The 18,977-nt window shown below is 35.8% G+C and overlaps 1 protein-coding gene across 1 annotated transcript in view; it reads right to left on the bottom strand.

Moving 5' to 3' along the window:
- Window positions 1–393: 393 nt before the first annotated feature.
- Rbp6 (RNA-binding protein 6) overlaps window positions 394–18,977 on the bottom strand; it is a 291,681-nt gene continuing 273,097 nt past the window's right edge. The window contains exons 4-6 of the mRNA XM_028320469.1: window positions 18,532–18,616; window positions 874–915; window positions 394–405 (exon numbers count right to left, since the gene is read on the bottom strand). Of these exons, the coding sequence (XP_028176270.1) occupies window positions 394–405; window positions 874–915; window positions 18,532–18,616 (139 nt within the window). The remainder of the gene's footprint in view (window positions 406–873; window positions 916–18,531; window positions 18,617–18,977) is intronic.

Raw genomic sequence — 18,977 nt, 5'->3', positions numbered from 1 at the left:
AAAATTCCACGCCGGCGAAGCCGTGGGCGGAAAGCTAGTCTTCTATAAATAAAAGCGAAATACCACTCACTGATTATATCACGAAATTTCAGAAACTATAACACCTACAAACTTGTAGGTAGGTCCCTTATAGGGTATAGGTAGAAATCCGCTAAGGACGGAATTTATGAAACTCTACCCCTAAGGGGGTAAAACGGGGTCCACGCGTATGAAGTCGCGGGCACAGCTAGTGAGGTATATCTTTTAGACCTCTATGATGGCAATAGGTAGGTACTTACACAAATTTCAAATTGCCTAGAACTGAATACGTTTATGTTACTTTTACCACACTTTACCATAGAAATAGAAATTCATTTGACTCTAATAAACTTTTCGAAAATCTAGGTTCTCAATTTACTTCAAAAACTAGAACAAGAGTCATTGACATGATTTATCAACCGAAAAAACTTTCAGTTGGAAGCCATAACCGAAGAAACATAATCCCAATTCTACAGTAACAAGATACATTCAATATTTCTTTATTAAATAAACGTATGGTAGGAAATGGACTTAATAGCTTGTAATACAATTCAATCACTATAAGATCTAGGATACGGCCGCCCCAGATCACTGCCCGCATACAAAATTATTAGCCCTCACTTATTTATGCATCGTGGGCCAACATCTTAATAGCCACGGAGAGTTATGTTTATCCTAAAATAATATTTTGTGTAAATGTTTGAAAATACACAAACCGCGTTGAAGCGGTGTGCTTTAGCGTCACAATATGTCGTAAGTCCGTAGACCGCGCCGTTTTGTGGCGATTTAAATGTTAAAATGAGTTATTACGAGGGTTTCGTATTCAATTTACGTCTAAGTTTAATGAATGCTTACCTTTGGATGTGCTCTTCTAGGGAAGGCCACTTTGGGGTCAATCTGAAATGAAAGATAGTCGTAATTAGACAAGATGAAGTGTTGCATTTAATATTTTGTTTACGAATAAAGGTGTATTTTGGTATGTAATATTGTGTGGAGCAGTAGCTCCACCTACGTAGAGTTAACATAACTATTTTTTCTGGACTTTGTGTGGATTTTTCACTTAGAATCTGAATATGTTCTACTTAAATTTGTCTTTTTCATTCAATATTTTCCTGATAAAGTGAGCCTAATTTGCGATCTGTGACATTTACACGACTGAAAATTAGTTAAATTTTCGATTTATTAAAAAATTGGATTTCCCCCAATTTCTTCTCATAAAAGGATATTTCCAAACGAGCGTTTTTGTTCTTTTTCATTTTAAATGGCCAGCTATGGTATAAGACCATAGTAAGAAAGGCAGTATTTTTTATGCATTTTAGTTTTTTAATTTTCAATATGTTAGCTTTACATGCCAGCCAAAGAGTACCGATAAGACTAACATTTACAAGCTCCAAGCCCCTCACTTGGAGCTCACCATCCGCGCTATCTATCGCACGCTCTAAAAATCGCTCAGGCGGATCCTGCCCAACTAATCATGGACCGCACGTCCGCCATAGAAGCGGCCACGATAAATTCGCATCGCCGTGCGGCTGCGATGTCCAGTCCTAAAATCCCAGCTGCAAAAAACCATCGGACTGAAAATCCTACGCCGTGGTCCCGTCACTCGATTTCGCCTCCCGTCTTTTTCATGTAACCGAGCACCACTATTTCATACGTGCGACTGTTTAAGCCCTCAGATTTTCTCGCAGCAGCGAGCGAACGCCGGACTTTTTGTTCGTACCACGACGCGCCGTTGACCGCTATAAACGCAAAATATAAACCCAAAGAAGCTACCTTTGACATTTTAAAGGTAAAACGTTCGCTCGCGTTGGGCGTTTGTCGATTTCTGCATTTTAGAGTATAATTCTCGTTTTTTCAGCCGTGTCGTGGACGGTTAAGCGCTTTGTTAACGGGATACGTTTCATTCAGTTTATTAACTGTAGACATGTCAGAGAGTCAGGAACACCAACCGCAGTCGGAATGTGATCGTTTGTGTTTTGTTTTTTGCGTCGTGGTATTCGCTGTTTGAAAGGGTTGATTAAGGCAACAACTCAACATTGATGACGTAATGGATAACATTCTGACATAGAGACATGTGAATATAGATTGCACTTTTTGATTCAAATCCTCCCAGTTCACCTAATGTAATTCAAACCCACTAGATCACAGCTGTATATACCAGTACCGTGTGTGTTGTTATATTAAATGAAACAAATTGTAAATTTAAAAATTATCAACTCCGCTGAACATAAAAGCCAAACGGTTTACCATAGTAATTTAAAACTGAGTCCACCGTTATTAATTACTCTGTGCTCAAACTGCAGCGCCCAGTAATTTTCCAGGGAAATTTTTCAGGTTTTAAAAAAGTTGGTAACAAATTTTCCAAAAGTTCTTTTCATATAAAACACAACACAATAGATGCGCGACTCGTAGGCATCCACGTCGAGTAATTACGAAGCAAAAGCGTGAGAGAATAATTTAAAAGATTTCGCCCAAGAGGACTGCATTATTACAATATCAGGAAAACGGCTTTACAGCGTCATTCATACATTCTTAATTATTTAATTATCTTCAGAGTGCGCCACGGAATACCGCGGCTGCAGAAAATCCAGCATAATTTGATTAAATTGGATTTTCTACGGCGAATTCATTTTTCCGTTGAAGTAATGATTGTTAGACGCTTTGTTAATGAATATAAAGTTGATTTTTGTGGTAAATAAATGCTAAAAATAAGCAACAATGCTTATTCTCTCAACTTTTAGTCCTTACATTGAGAGTTTCGAATTAATTGTTACCTACTTAGGGGAGGCCTATGTTCAGCAGTGGACGTCCTATGGCTGAAATGATGATGATGATGATGATGTTACCTACTTATGAGCAAGATTTACTTTATAATAATATATTTTTCTGTATTCTTTTATTTACTTTTTACCTTTAAAACTTTACAATCAGTCTAAATTCATCTTACGTAGTTTATGACATATTTTTTTTGTAGGTAGGTAACAAGTGATATAAAACTGTAGCTAAATCATTTTCGGAATGACATTAACCATTAATTTCCCAGCCAAGGTGTGGCTTTAATCGTTCCACGCAAGCGATTTTGTGATCGCTGTAAAATGACCGCCAAAGTATATACAGAGCAAGCAGAAAAATCATAAAACCCCAGATGGTGGCGCCAAACCGATTAAGCGGGGCGAAGATAAATTTTAACGAGTTATTTTAACGCTGGCGATCGCACTCAGTGGCCTACGCAGCTTGTGTCGATAGAAAAAATAAAACGAAACTCACCAAAACTCTGTTTAAATACGTGACTCCGTGATTTTTTTTATTGCCGAATGTTTCGCGAAGTTTTAATGATAATGGCTTTTACAAACAGTCTTTCTAAAGTCGGGGGATTTATTTAAATGTCTAGTTCAGGGGTGGATTAGCATACCATGCAAGTTTTAGTGTTTTTATTGGTCATTAGCTCATTAAATCTTTGTTTATGGATACTGTGAAATGTAAGTAGGTATTTTATTGACGCACAAATGAAATGGTAAATCTTATTGGACTTTCAATAAAAAATATCGCATATGGAAATTATTTTTAGGAAATCAATGATGTAGGTAAAATAAATTCCAGATACAAGGATGTAAAATTAAAATTCGGAAGTTTAATAAAATGGTCAAACATTTTCAGAGAAGCGAAAGTAAAAAAAAATAAACATTTCATTTACACCTATTTTGAACTGGTCGGAGTATATCAGATTCTACATATTTATTGCATAATATTTACCTACTAAAATAGCTTCGACTCTCGGAAACCCAAATAGGTTAAAAAATATGTACCTAACACATAAAATATTTCTTTGTAGGCATAAATTTGTGAAGGTATACTAACTATATCTATGGAACTACTGACTCTAATCTGATAATACCTCCACTGATTGGAAGCTACACTTCCCAAGTGTCGTAGCCTTTTTGTTTCGGGAAAGTCCCTCTCCCAGGGGATAATTTTTTCGGTGACAGAACAGATATTCTATCAGGAAGCCGCAGGGAACGCAAATAAATGTGTAACATTTAAAACCATTAAGTAGGTATATTTGTTGAAAGTATTTTTAGTGTAATTGTTGTGAAAAGCAGGTTTGGGGTATATTGACAGCGCGGTTGCAGGAAAATAAAGCGAATAATTATTAAAATAAGCTAGCGTTATGTCTAAAATGTGCTTAAATAAAACCAAAAGGTAATCAAAAAGTATAAACGAGCTATACTTACTTACTCGTAGAAAGATTGGTCCACCTATCAGTGCCAAACAGTCATAGTAACAAATATTCAAAAGTTTGTAAAATGAAATGGAATGGACCTAATAAAATTTGGCATTGAACCGAAGAAAAGAGTATACTCCTGCGCAAAAATGACAGCAAAACATCGATAGCAACGTGACATTTTGATATGGAGCCATTTGCGTGATTACAATCGACGCAGTGGCGCACCCTCCTTAGTCGCGTTCGCCCTCCCCATCCTACAACTTCCCTTACGATAAAGATTGACATCGCCGCTTTTAAATTTCAAATTATCCTAAGTCAAACACCACAACACAAACCAAACTCCACCACCCCACCTACGAAATACGAACCATTTTCTTTCAACCGACCCGCGAATTTTAGCGTGTCATCGCAAGAAAAGATTGTAGGCGAAATCACATTAGTGGGATATCACTACTGGTTGGAAAGAGCATGTTCGCTTTATGTATTCGAAGCGATGGCATCGACGTAAAGTCGATTACGTTAAATTTTATATTAAGCAAACAGTCAATACCGGTGCTATACGTCTTTAAAGCGGCCTTGACTTGAACACGATAGTTTATGCTCTCCTTACTAATGCAGTTTACATTTTGTATACTACAGTGTAACCTATATTCCGGTAAGATATGAGTGACTTTACTTATGCCGAAACAGTAACAAGAAAACTTTGTTTTTCAAAGATACTTCGCAAGATATTTCCAAATGTATTTCAATGGTAAAACTTCAAATAAATTTAGAATACCCAGTTGGCAGGCACACACATGGGTGAGATTTTGTTTTTATGAAACTAAAACTATTACAAACTTATATCGCAAATGGTAATATCCAAGTTATTTCGTTATGATAGAAAATTGTTGCTGTTATTCCAATATCATTTGCAAATCGAAGTTGGTGGACTTAGATCTTTGACTAAATAATATTGATATTGAATTCATTAAATTAAACAAACCTTAAGCTAATACTTCGCAATGCGAGAATATCAAGCACGTGGAAGGAATTACAAATCATATTCCAAATTTTAGTGCGACGGTATAGAAACGACAAAGCAATACCGCTCCCCCGCACACAATACCCACGTAATTAAATTTGCACATGCAATTTTGATTGCGAGAACGTTGCTTAAATGCCAATAAAATACAACCCGGTTCACAGGAGGACAAGAAAGTTTAATGACGTGCACTCACTGCAAGCGGTAACTAAATTTATTTACGTGTAGACGAAACGTAAGTGTCGCCGGGCGTTAAGTGGGACCGCATCATTTGCTGTTCACTCAGCAACGCTCTCTAACTCCTCCTAATTGGAACGAATTTGGCTGCAGGTGCAACACTCGAGTTGGCTCAAGATTAGGGCGAGCTATTGCGAGCATATTCCAGCCCGTTCCCCTTGAAATATTCGATGTGCAACGCGCGACTGCGGCCGCCGCGCGCCGTCATCCACGTGCGCTCCCACTAACTTGAATTAAATTAAGAACAATATTTACCCGCGCTGAGATAAATGATATTGCACACTTACGCCAGACTTAATGTTAAGTGACGACTTATGTGCCCACATTCTTAGCGACTACGGCGCGAGCGAGACAGTATACACGCCGCTTATTAAACTCGAAAGGGATGACGCTACAGAAAAAATTTTAACGAACTGCATTCGTCACTAAATAATAGCGTAGTTCCGTGACACTTTTAATTGATACAGCTTTTAGGAAAAATGCAAACAAGATGCGACACGATCGGAAAACACTTGACACAGATTGTTTGTAAAGTAGGGTTTGCTTTAACGCTCGGAGAGGCAAGCAGTAATGAAACCCGCAAGGGAGGCTCGACAAACGTCATTACTGGGGCACGCATAAATATGCAAGGCAGGTAACGCACATTTTCATGCGACGTCGCAAGAATTTTATCGCTCGTTTAATTCTGTGAGAAAAAAATGGGATTCTTTTCGAGTGTAACACGAGATAGGCAGCCGCGTGGGAACCGGCACACTGCCCTCTTTTGAGGCCTCGGGCCCGCACCTAAGTGCAGCCGAAGTATATTTTATCCACTTTGTCAGATATTACTTTCTCTTAAATACCGTGGAAGCGCAAACGGTGGAGGAGACGTAATCTTATCCATCAGAGAGCCTTATTCGTTAGGCGTTAATGTGGCCGCTTTGTGTGGTTAGACGCGCGGCTATTAACGTGTGTTTTATTCATCGCCCTTTTCCTTCAGTGTGTGTTACACGCTCAGTACAATTGCCAGGGACCTTAACGACATAGTTCTCTTTTCTTAATGCCCCTGTTAATTTTGTTAACATTTGTTTAAGTGTTGCTTTTGTTTATTTACTTGTGTTCAGGGACAACTGTTGCTGTGTGCGCGATTTATCATTTGCGAGTTGGATTCTGGAGTAGATTATCTTAGTGGATAAAAGTAGCTTCCTAACAAGTTTGAATATCATTTTCCATAAGTCTCATGAAGCCTTATTCAATAAAATACGTATCAAAACCTTCTATTTGCTTACAAGTCAACTTAGAGTCTAATCTATGTAGTTTATAATGCGATTAGAATAACTTACAGACTGCTTTAGTGGACTAAGCCCGTTTTTCGAGCCAGTTAACAATTGACAGGAAAGATTAGGCAAGGTGCAAAGTTTAAGCTTATCAGGCGATTCGGGGCAGCACAAAAGCCGAGCCGGCATTAGCACAATGTGGCCAGTGGTCTCGCGAGGCGAAGATTACGCATCGTCCGAGCTAGCCCCAACGCTGATACAATGGCCCCAAAATAATCTGGATGAGTCCAGTAACTTGCATAGTTATACATATACATAATATGTAATATTATTACAGCGTTAATCTAATAAGACGAAGCCAAGCTAAATTCTGAAAAGTATACTTGAACTAGAAATACTTGTGTTTTTGGCCTCAACAGGCAAACATTGTTTGAGTACTGGCCCTAAACACTGATACAATAGCCCCACAATAATTAAGATCAGCTCGGTATCTCACTTGGAAAGTTTAAACATAAATAATAAGATTAACTTCAAAATATCATGGTCATGAAACTTGCAGGTTAGGAAAGATAACGCACAGAGTAGGTACTAGCCGAAATTTTGCAAAAATAAAATAAAAATATTAGGGTTATTTAAAAAAATATTAGATTGGTGTCGTAAGACATTAAACAATTATTTGATAACTGGCTGGCAAAGAGGTATCCTACAATCACTGTCTACTTAAATAATATTTCTAAACAATTAACAATACTTTAAAGTAAAGTAAGGCTGAGTTGCACCACCAAACTTTGCCCGTAACTATAACGATAACCGGCGTATTTTGTGTGGAGTTTGACAGATTTTTGACGTTTGTAACAGTCAAAGTAAGATGGTGCAACCCAGCCTAAGACTTTTCTATTTAACTTGTCATTCAAATAAGTTAGTAACTCTGGACATTAAAAGAAAATTTTAAAGTATATTAAATAAACTAAAGTTTAAATCAACATAACGATCTCGTAGCTTTTAATTACCGTTTCCATGAAGCCAATTCAGAACATCATTACCCGTATCGGTTTTAGCATAATCGGGGAAATGTTCAGATTTTGGTGTAGTTAAGGTATTCAAATTTGAAGCCCGCTTAGTTATTTGAATAATCGTGTAAATCAAATGCAAATTGTTTTTTCGCCATTCTGATACTCGATTTGATTTGGTTTTTGAACTGCTTAAATCCAAAGTTTTATTTACGAGTAAAGCGGGGGTCACGGAGTTATCGATGAGCCCCAAAAAATAGATTTTATAATGAGTCTAGTTTCTTGGCATTAACAGACTTATGTTGCTTAAGTATATCAATATACATAATATTATGTCTTAACTAAATAAAATAAAAAAAGAGTTTCAATTGCAATTCAAATTTAAATAGCTACTTGCAAATTCAACTGCTCTGCCTATTATCTCTGACCCCTAATACATGTTCCTCAATCGTAAACAACGTCCCAGGTTGACCATTCCAATTCCCCGATCAAAACGAAGGTCTACAGTAAATTTTAGAAACGGCAATCCGTAGCGTCAAGACAATAAAGCATTGATTCGCTGATTACTCAAAGGCTCATCCAGCAAACAGAACTGAGCAGACAGACATCCATGGAATATTTGCAGTCAAAACAGACTTAGGAGCTGCACTCTGCGGATGTCACTCCACTTCTGTATTATTTATTAACTCCAACGAGCATCCGATGTTACTTTATTCCATTGTGAAACTGTATCCCGGCTCCTGATGTCCAGGGTCGAAGTTTGGACTGACACGACTGGGAAACTTTCCGTGCATAGAATGAATGCCTGTCAGCCAAACGTAAACATGGAGATACTTGGTATTATTTACCCGGATTGCGGATGCGGTCCGCTAACGTCGACAAATTTAAAAATATTTAAATTTTTTGTCAAACCACCGGCCCGCTACGAACCCGAAGTTTCGACTGCTTTAACTGAATAATAAAGTATCTCAATTATCCGGAGCATCTGAGTTGGAAAATATTCGTGAATAAAACTATTTTGTTTATACATAGATAATTATCATGCAGTTTTTGTTAAGAGGATTGCCAGGAACTCTTAGGAGGGCATGTCAAACTAAAGATTCGACATTTTTATACTCGTAGTTGAGATAGACAGATAGTGGGTGAAATAGTTACTATATTGTAGTACTCACTTTTGTTGATTGTAGGTACGTAATGTAAGTACTATACAGGGTGAAAACGTTAAGTGATCTCACTCGATTATTTCTAAACTATACAAGATATTGAAAAACTGCTTAACTGCTCATGAAAGTGCTTCATGAGCTCTTTCAAACAGTACCAATAATAGGTTACAGAATAAACTGGATCTATCTGAAAATTCAATGTTTCCAGCTTCCATACTAAATGTATGCCAGACACACATTATTAGAAGTGTAATTTTTTTATTTATTAATAAACTCATTAAATAAACACGTAAATTGTATTCTTATTTAAAATTATTCATGGAAAACATTGGTTTTAGGCTTTACTTGCTATAATATTGTCAAGAGATGAGTTGTCATGACTGTGGTAGTACTAAATGTATGGAAGAAGGAAATATTGAATTTTTGGATAGATCCAGTTTATTCTGTAACCTATTATTGATACCATTGGATAGAGCTTGTGAAGCACTTTTAGAATCAGTAATCAGTTTTACGATATCATGTGTAGTTTTTAAAATAACGTGATTTTACCAAATGTATGGAAGCTGGAAACATTGAATTTTCGGATAGATCCAGTTAATTCTGTAACCTATTATTAATACCATTTGATAGAGCTCATGAAGCACTTTCAGGATCAGTAACTAGTTTATTGATATCTTGTATAGTTTAAAAATAATCGAATGAGATCACTTATCGTTTCCACCCTGTATAGCGCTTGACACTTAGGCTGGGTTGCACCATCTTACTTTAACTTTGACAAATGTCAAAAATGATGAACGATGAACCTCAAATACTATAAAAATACAGATCTAATGAAAAATAAAGTGTGAAAATAATGTAAAAATGTGTACATAATAACATTACTATCATCCGCTGTATTATCCTTTATCCTGCATTCATATAACCCTGTTCCACGATAATAATATAATAAGAAAACCAGTCACAAATTCGTGCCAGTGGCTCGGCAAAGTAGGCAATGTTATTCAGTATCCCGGTGCAAGTAAAGGACTATATTAAGCATTCCTGTGCCCAATCTCTTCAGGTGAGCCCGAACCATGAACTTCAACTTATTTATTCAGCCCACCTCCTGTTTTTGTGCCCGCGCCTCTAAACTTATACATATGTAACATATTTAATCCTTTTATTAAATTCCCCCAGCTTTTTGTCTTGAAAAATATCCAATTTATTTCTGCCTTGCTACTTTTTTCTGAATTACAGCAGCTGTAATTAGAATCCTTCACTTTTACGGGTTTTGTTTTTGATTAACGTTTTCAAATGAGTTTTACTTACTCACGCATACAAAAGCTTATTTATAGAAGCTTTTAAATTGCCTTTAAAGAGCTTTTACTTTTATGAATTACCTAGACTTTGTAGTCTATTAGAATAAACAATTGAATGCATCAATGGAACGAATAACGTTTAAAATTAATAATCGAATAGCCAAAGAATTCCATTTATCGCTGGCCAGCTTTAAAAATAAACAAGCAATAATATCCAGCAAACATTACCAGCAATCAGTCGCATAATAGCCTGCGTGGGTCCTTTATACCGCTGGACAATTTTTATCTCTCGATAAAAAGCACGTCCCGCAGTCTGTACATCATTAATGAACTCGTTATAACGTTAATTGTGCCACAATCGGGGCCGAGGCGTGACATTAAAACGACATCAAAAATGCATGTACACTATTTAAAGATTCCCATTCCCGCGTCCGATACTCGAAAGCGACTGCCCTCTCGCCCATTAAAACAGATTACGGCAGAAAAAATCAACGCGCTCTAGGCGTTATGAGTTAATTTTGGAAGAATAACGCCAGCGCGGTTAGCGTTTGCCTTTATTTGGCGTTCCGGCCACTCGGTTTGTTTAAACGGGTAATCCAGCGAAAAACAAGCAAGTCCACATTATGTAGTGGCAGCACAAATGTGTGTTTTCGCTTGTCGGAACGTAATCGTACGGCTATAAAAATCACTTAGCGCGGAGTAGCCACTTTAGACGTTACCCTAACCGCTAACTACGACGGTATTACGTAACGACTGTTTACTTTGGACGAGATTTAATAATTTGAGATTAGCTTTTATATTTTTGCAACATGTGGGCGACTACTTTTATTAAACTTTTGCCGCATTGTTACTTGTCATTGGCGCAAAATGGAGGAATATGTTGTGGGTTGGAGTAGACTGACAATGAAGGAATCTTTTAATAAAGAATACTTGTAAAACCACTTAGGTATAATGAGAACTTGGTAATACTTATTAATGAATCACTCTATATTTACGACGTAACGTTAAATTCACGAGTTCGGATAGAAACTTTTCAAAATTCGAAACCTGAAATTCTCACAACACACACTCAAAAGAAAACACGCTTAATTTTAAAATCTGTCGACAGCAAAGGAAAAAACTCCGGCATGTGCATTCCAAGCACGGCTGTCCTAAACGTGTTTACAAGTTATGCAATAATTCAAATAGCGCACTACGGAAAATTTATGCTTGCGCACGGTAACACACTTCAATTGCTGCATTGGAAAGCATTTTATATCCGCGGACGGCCGGCACTGTACTTCGTATTGCTGAAAAATCTGTTATCGAATAATCGATAGTTTGCACACAGTATCCCTAGTGATATTGATGTTTTAAAAATAGTGTCGATTTGTTGGGTGCAGTTTAGAAATAGCCCTCGTTGAAACGGTAGCAAACGAATTTAAAAAAAATTGACGGTAACTTTGGTTAACTTTTTACAATAGAGGCCCAGAAAACTTGAATGTCGTAGCTTAGTGACTCGGGCCACTTTAGTACAAAAATAGAAAATAAAAGTATCTGAAAAGTGGATCTAGCTAGCTTTATGACCTATTTGTAGAAGCTAGGAATATAATTAAGGACTTAGAATTGAAATAAAAGAAGATGAAATTCAAAACTATAGCACTACTAATATTGCTGGCCAGAAATTGATTAAGAAATTTCTCGATTTGGAAACAGCGTCGATATTATCTGGACAATCGATTTCCGAACAGCACTGCTCGTATTTTCGGATTCAGCCAGAGAGCGGTGGACGTGTTAGGTGGCAATATGAATTTATGATCATGGCATATTAAACGTATTTAACTCGAGCGCGGTCGGGATGCGCGACGAAATCTAATCAAGCGTTTTTACGGTTCAGTGGACGTCGCTCCCAAACAGGTAGTTTTATGATAACTGTAGATTTGCGATTCTTTGTCTTTTCGCATATTTTATGCGATAAATTTCGTTTGGCACAAATACCTATTTTCTAAATGTTTTATGGTTTTACTTTTAATTTTGGTTTATGTTATGTTTGGCTACGTCACTTTTCCATTTTCCGTCGCTGTATGAGTAAGATGTCATAAGCCTCTAATATCCAAACCGCTGACTGAATCACAAACTTTAATAGAAAATCAGGCTGGGTATCATTCTTTACTATTTTTTTTTTCTATTTTCCCAAAAACAAAAATACTTATAAACCTCGTTTATTATACAGATCATGGTAACTTAAAAAAAATATTTCCACATGAAATCTGCGCGGCATTTTTACAAACTTTATATCCGACGCTGTTAAACTAAAATAGGCGTGTTTTGTTAAAAATACGGGCACAATTAATTTCCCCGAGTTCCCCGCTGTCTCATCATTGCGTAGAATTTAAGAGTCATCCGGGTTCCAGGGTGACAAAGGCCTCCCATGTACGGCAAAAGGAATTTTTAATTGGCCTCCAAAAATGTCCATAGAACTTAGCACAAAAACCCTCTTGCCGGATTTACGGACGTTTAACTAAATATGAAAATATTTTTAAAATACGCCACCCGAAATTTTTCAATGAAAGCACATAAGGCAATTTTTTATTACTTAGATTGCTATTAAAATTGCTATTGAAATAATTTAGAATATATGAAAGGATTTTTGGTCACTAGCGAGATATGAACCCACAACTGATGCTGAGGTCCTGAACGCAAACCACCAAATACGTCATAGACATCCTTCAGAAAGTTATAATGAAAGGGTTCATTAGAATAAAATGTTTAACATAATAATATAGAAAGAATAACTTTTTAGCGCCTAATTGTTGCGTGCTGACATTTAAATGTTTCACACATTTGATTTGTGTGACTTTAAAAATAACCCGAATTGTTATAACGAAACCTTTTCGCAGCTCAATTTTAGGCCTACGCTCGCTCGATACAAACTTTGGCCGGAATGTTTATTCGATTTGTTACCTATTTTGACGAATCGAAAAACAAAAATCGCCGCTATTCATTTCCGCGCAAAACAATTTCATCCGAACAAGAAACTTTTTTTTTATTTAGGCACGCCAATTTATTATGTTCATTGTCCATTTGCCTTGGCTTCATGTGTGTAACAAACGAATAGGTCAACTGTTGCGAATGTTTTATTGTAACAACAAAAATAGGGCAAACTACTCGTATATTGATAAACCGAACGGTTCCGTATCCAGCCAGAATAGCGCTGTTATTTATATAACTGGCCATTTATGTAGATAATAATCATTTTTATATCTGTGTATTCGAGACACATTACGAGTTCTCGGGGCTTGGGGAGACAGAGAAAAAGTCGATTACTATCGTTGGCCACGAAATAATCCAGATAAATTACAACTCGGATCGTTGTTTACTTTGATTAAATTGTAGTCGACTGAGCGAGATTAGCCGAAGGCTCACAAATCGACCGACAGAGATTCTCTCGATTTACATAAAACGAACGCGGAAGATCGCGATAGTGCTTATTTTCAGTGCTTTTATAGGTCTGATTCTTTTATAATAGTCATTTGAAAGGTTCTTGAATACCTACTACTTACATTTGAATTTAAACTTGATATTTACATAGGTACCTACGTCTCTCAATTAGGTAAGTAGAGTGGGTAGTAAGGTAGGCTCTACACCAGGAATTTGCAGGATCGATTCCCACATAAGGCGTGCAAAGGGGTAACAAAAACGTATTATATTAATTCAAATTTTAGTTCAGTTAAGAAAATAAGAAACATCCTGACTTTGGCAAAAACTTTTTCAAATATTCAAATATATAGTCAGCTTATAAGATCTAATACTAAGGCTGTAAAAGCCCACACGAATGAAGAACAAAACGAATCCCTTTGACACACATAATTTTTTGATGATATCAAATCTACTTCCTAACCATTTCAAAGGGTAGTGGGTAGATAACAATAAAACAACAAACATTAGTAATCCCACTCCCACCACAAACCTCTAAGCGGGAAAGTTAATCGCATGTCTTTACGTCATAAATTGTGCACATTTTTCGGGAGTATGCCTGAACATAATAGCTCCCATCAATATTTATAGGAATATTTACGATTACACTACTGAGTGGGGCACATGCAGTATCTTTTGTGTGGTAGTCAACATTTCAAATGAATGCTTCGCGATATTTTTGGTGCCTTTGATCGTATAAAAGCTGTATAAGGACAAAGATTGTGAAAAAATTATTTATTATACATAAGTGGACAAACAATGTATTTTTAATAGAAATGTATGTATCTTCCAAGTGCTTGTTACTTGAATTATTTGATTTAGAATCATTCGCTGTTTTGACCAATTTCATTTCAAAAACTTTAAGCTACTAAAGAAATATATGAAGATAATATAAATTCTTCAGTAAACAATTGCAATACTAAAGAAGTAAGAATGTAATAATTGTTTTCCAATGTACTCTATCTCCGCCCTTCCACTGCTAAACTTTACCCATTTATATTTTATTAAGAGGAAATATTGAAACTTATTTAGTTCTTCATTCAACTTTGTTCCAAGGCTTATCGATTTGAAAAGCTTGAAACAAGTACGGAATAAGAAAAAATACTTTCCTTAGAGTTCTTACAAGTCACTACATATACTTATTTTTATTGAAAAATATCACCTAATACAACTAATACCTACAACGTGCCAGAGTATTATTAATCATGATTTTTTGCATTCATTTCTTCCTGTTAAATTGGTGCCTAAAAAGACCAATATGCAGTTCGGACTTATAGACTTATGACGGTCTCGGAAACTTGTTTTCAGCCATGTTTAATTTTTTTACTAAAAAAGTGATTTTTGAGATACCTACTACTTACCTGCATTATGACTGAAACTTTATCAGCGTTAGTATTTAACGTTGTATCACGTAATAAATAATACTTCTAATTAGTAAGAGACAGTCAAGTTTGGTTCTGTTAATGTAGTTCTTGCAACCCACGAAGGCGAGTGAGCTTTACTTGTGTGTGTGTATGTGTATATGCACAATAACAATTAGTCTAATGTTTATACAGCGTGAGTCACGTTAAAGTGTACATATGAAAATAGATGAAACTAGACCTATTTTTATCGACAAAAAAGAGGTCAAAAAATTTTTGAGATTTTTTTAAATTTTTTATAGATTTTTTTTTCTTCCAATTACTTATTGTAAAGAAAACGTAATAACTTTTAAACTAAGCGGTATATCCTGATAAAATAAAAACAGTAATAATGCTAAATAACAGGCAATACTAAAAAAATACATAAAATACACAAAAAAGGCCAACTAATAATAAAAAATGATACTTTTTGAAAAAAATCTGCTTTTAAATTCATGTTTTTTTGGTTATTTGATAAATTTCTCAAAAAAATGCCCCTATAACCGGTGGTTTTTATTACTTTGTATTATTCTCTATCGTATTACCTTCGTAAAACCAAAAATCGCATATCTCTATCCCTATCACAACGTTTGCAATGATCGTTTGAACAAAGGCCTGCCACAACATTATTCTCCGCTACAGGTAGAGACAATTTTAATTTTAACTAAAATGCTTATTTTACTTCAAAATCTTTTGTGTTTATTTGAAATCTAACTTGTCTTTATCAAAATTACAAATCTAGAGCCATTTTCAGTTTCGTTGTTAACGAAGCGTTGAATGGCGCGCCCGGAGAGGCTTAGTTCAAACGATCATAGCAAATGTTGTGATAGGGATAGAGACATGCAATTTTTGGTTTTACAAAGGTAATACGATAGAGAATAATACAAAGTAATAAAAACCACCTGTTATGGGGGCATTTTTTGGAGAAATTTATCAAATAACCAAAAAAACACGAAATTAAATGCAGATTTTTTTCAAAAAATATCATTTTTTATTATTTGTTGGCCTTTTTTGTGTATTTTATGTATTTTTTTAGTATTGCCTGTTATTTAGAATTATTACTGTTTTTATTTTATCAGGATATACCGCTTAGTTTAAAAGTTATTACGTTTTCTTTACAATAAGTAATTGGAAGGAAAAAAAATTCTATAAAATTTTTTAAAAAAATCTAAAAAAAAATTTGACCTCTTTTTTGTCGATAAAAATAGGTCTAGTTTCATCTATTTTCATATGTACACTTTAACGTGACTCACACTGTATAAAAACTTTTGAAAAAACGAACAATAGCGAGCCACCACAAATGTAAAACTCACTCGCCTTCGTGAATTGTAACAACTATGTATACCCGCATTTCTGTCGAATAACTGGATAAACAAAAATCCTGAATAGGTACCATTGACATATCCTGGATGTGACACAATGGACGCAAAATGTCTCCTCTCGTTCCGTATAAATGACATTTACGGTCCTGCATTAATAAATCACGTCGACTCTTAAAATATAGTCGGGAAATTTTTGGAAAAATTAAAATTTTCACTTCCGCGGGAAATGTTCGGTGTTTTATGCGGTTTCATATTGGTGCCGCTGTTACTGTTGGTATGCGGGAATTGGTTGCGAACAGTTATGACCGGTTAAAGTGAATATTTTTCAGATTACCTATATTACCTAGTATAGTTCTTGCAACTCACGAAGGTGGGTGAGCTTTACTTGTGTGTGTACGTGTACATAGTGATCTATCAAAACTTTTGAAAAAGAAACAGTAGCGAGCCACCACACATGTAAAGCTCACTCGCCGTCGTGAATTGCATCAATTATAGCAAACTATACAAAGCGGCTTATGAATATACCGCTTCTACTTTTAAAACTCCGAAGTTGGTGAAGATTTATATTGACTAGATAAAACTAACAGCACACAAAAATCACATTTTGAGGGATTAATAGAGGCTAACAAATGCAATTTTAGAGTAATATTAATATTTTCTTAGTCACTCATTTATTCTTCTCTTGTTTTCTAAAGCGATTTTTTCTTTTTCTTTCTTTCAAAATAATTATTTTCTAAAGCTTGGCTCTAGGCGAGTTTGCCTCTTATTCTAATCACGATCGAGTGAATAGAAACTTTCGCATGAATCATAATATTTAAAAAATATGCTGCATGCACTTCATGGTTTTCCCACCCCTTCACCGCTACGGAAGCATGGGACACAAATGTTGGTTACTTTTTAGTTCCACGTCGGTAATGTGGTTGAAAGTGACCCGTCGGAAATTGGTAGGCTGTCCCGGTTGCCGGTTGCCGCTGCACTGACAACCTTTTTAACTTGGTGGCTTTTAATTTTGTTGCGTCACAATTAAAATTAAGTGCATTTTTTGACAGAGCTAAATAATTATGTCTAACTAGCTTTCCGCCCGCGGCTTCGCCCGCGTGGAATTTTGTCTGTCACAGAAAAACTTTATCGCGCGCGTCCCTGTTTCAAAAACCGGGATAAAAACTATCCTATGTTCTTTCCCGGGACTCAAACTATCTCTATGCCAAATTTCATCAAAATCGGTAACGAGGTTTAAGCGGGAAAGCGTAACAGACAGACAGACAGACAGACAGACAGAGTTACTTTCGCATTTATAATATTAGTTGGGATAACATTAAGGCTTGTCGCACCACCTAACTTTGACCGTAAGTATAACGATAACTGATTTTTGACGTTTATGACGTTACCCCATATTCGTTAAAAACAATAGTTTCATTTATATCATTTACATACTCACTACAAAGATAACACATTTAAAAAGTAATCAGTAATGATTCCTTCAAAATAATCAAAAGAATTTACCTTTAAAAAGATCGCAAACAATTAACGTTCAATCTCCTCAATTAAACAGACGTGAACATACGTAATGACGTAATTAAATCATGTTTACATCTCTATTCATGAGCGGTTTCGTTTTTACAAATTCCGTACGACATTTAGGCTGCGAATTAAAATTGTAAATGACGTAGTTCACGTAAACAAAAATTACGTGTTAAAATATTAAAACCAACCCTGATTTAACCGTTTATGTGCGTTGTAAAGGCCATTCGGGCAGCGAGGGTGGAATTTATGTCATTTGGGATGTGTCAATAAACTGTGAAGGATCCGAATTCGTAGTAAATGTCATGATCGTGTCGAAATCTTTGATGTTTTATACCTTAGAATTGCGTCTACTACTCGTATACCTGAAACATTTATGCTCTACAAAAATACTCATATTTTTGTAAACAAATTTTTGCTACCTAGTTCCATCTAACACCAAAAGATGGCGCTGCCAGTAATGTAGATGGCGGCGCTGGGAATGTCGTATGACCAATTTAGATAAAAATGTTTTCAAAAAATATTTTTTGTTACTGTTATAAAAATACATCTATCGAGCCTCTTTATTGTTTTAGATTATGTAAAAACCTATGATACTGACCTTTTTGCCATCTAATTCGTGAGTTCCTTGAGCTAATACTTTGTCTACGCTAGATGGGTCGCCGAATGTGATAAAGCCAAAGCCCCTGAAACAAAGAAAACATAATTTATTATACATTTTTTTTACCCAACGGTTAACAGTCTGACACCAGAGTACACTTGGGAAGGAAAAAAAATGTAAGTTTTTTTAAATGCGAGGTTTTTAACTCTACAATTTATTATCTACAATTTATTTAACTCAAAGTACAGTTGCACTTAGAATTTACACTGCAAGCAGGTGCGACAGCGCCAATAGCAGCCGTCCGCTGATTGCGTCCCGTTGCACCTAATGATATTTATTTTGTTCTATCTAGTTAACAAGACTGCCTGGGAGCTTGAGGAATTTTACAGCGTTTAAAAACTGCTATTTTATATCGTAGGATTCAACTTTGAACGATGTCTGAACGC

Source organism: Ostrinia furnacalis, unplaced genomic scaffold, assembly GCF_004193835.3.
Source record: "Ostrinia furnacalis isolate ACB-3 unplaced genomic scaffold, ASM419383v2 OfSCF7387, whole genome shotgun sequence".
Lineage (NCBI taxonomy): Eukaryota > Metazoa > Arthropoda > Insecta > Lepidoptera > Crambidae > Ostrinia > Ostrinia furnacalis.
Note: the sequence above shows the minus strand (reverse complement) of the source record. Positions and strands in the feature narration are given on the sequence as shown.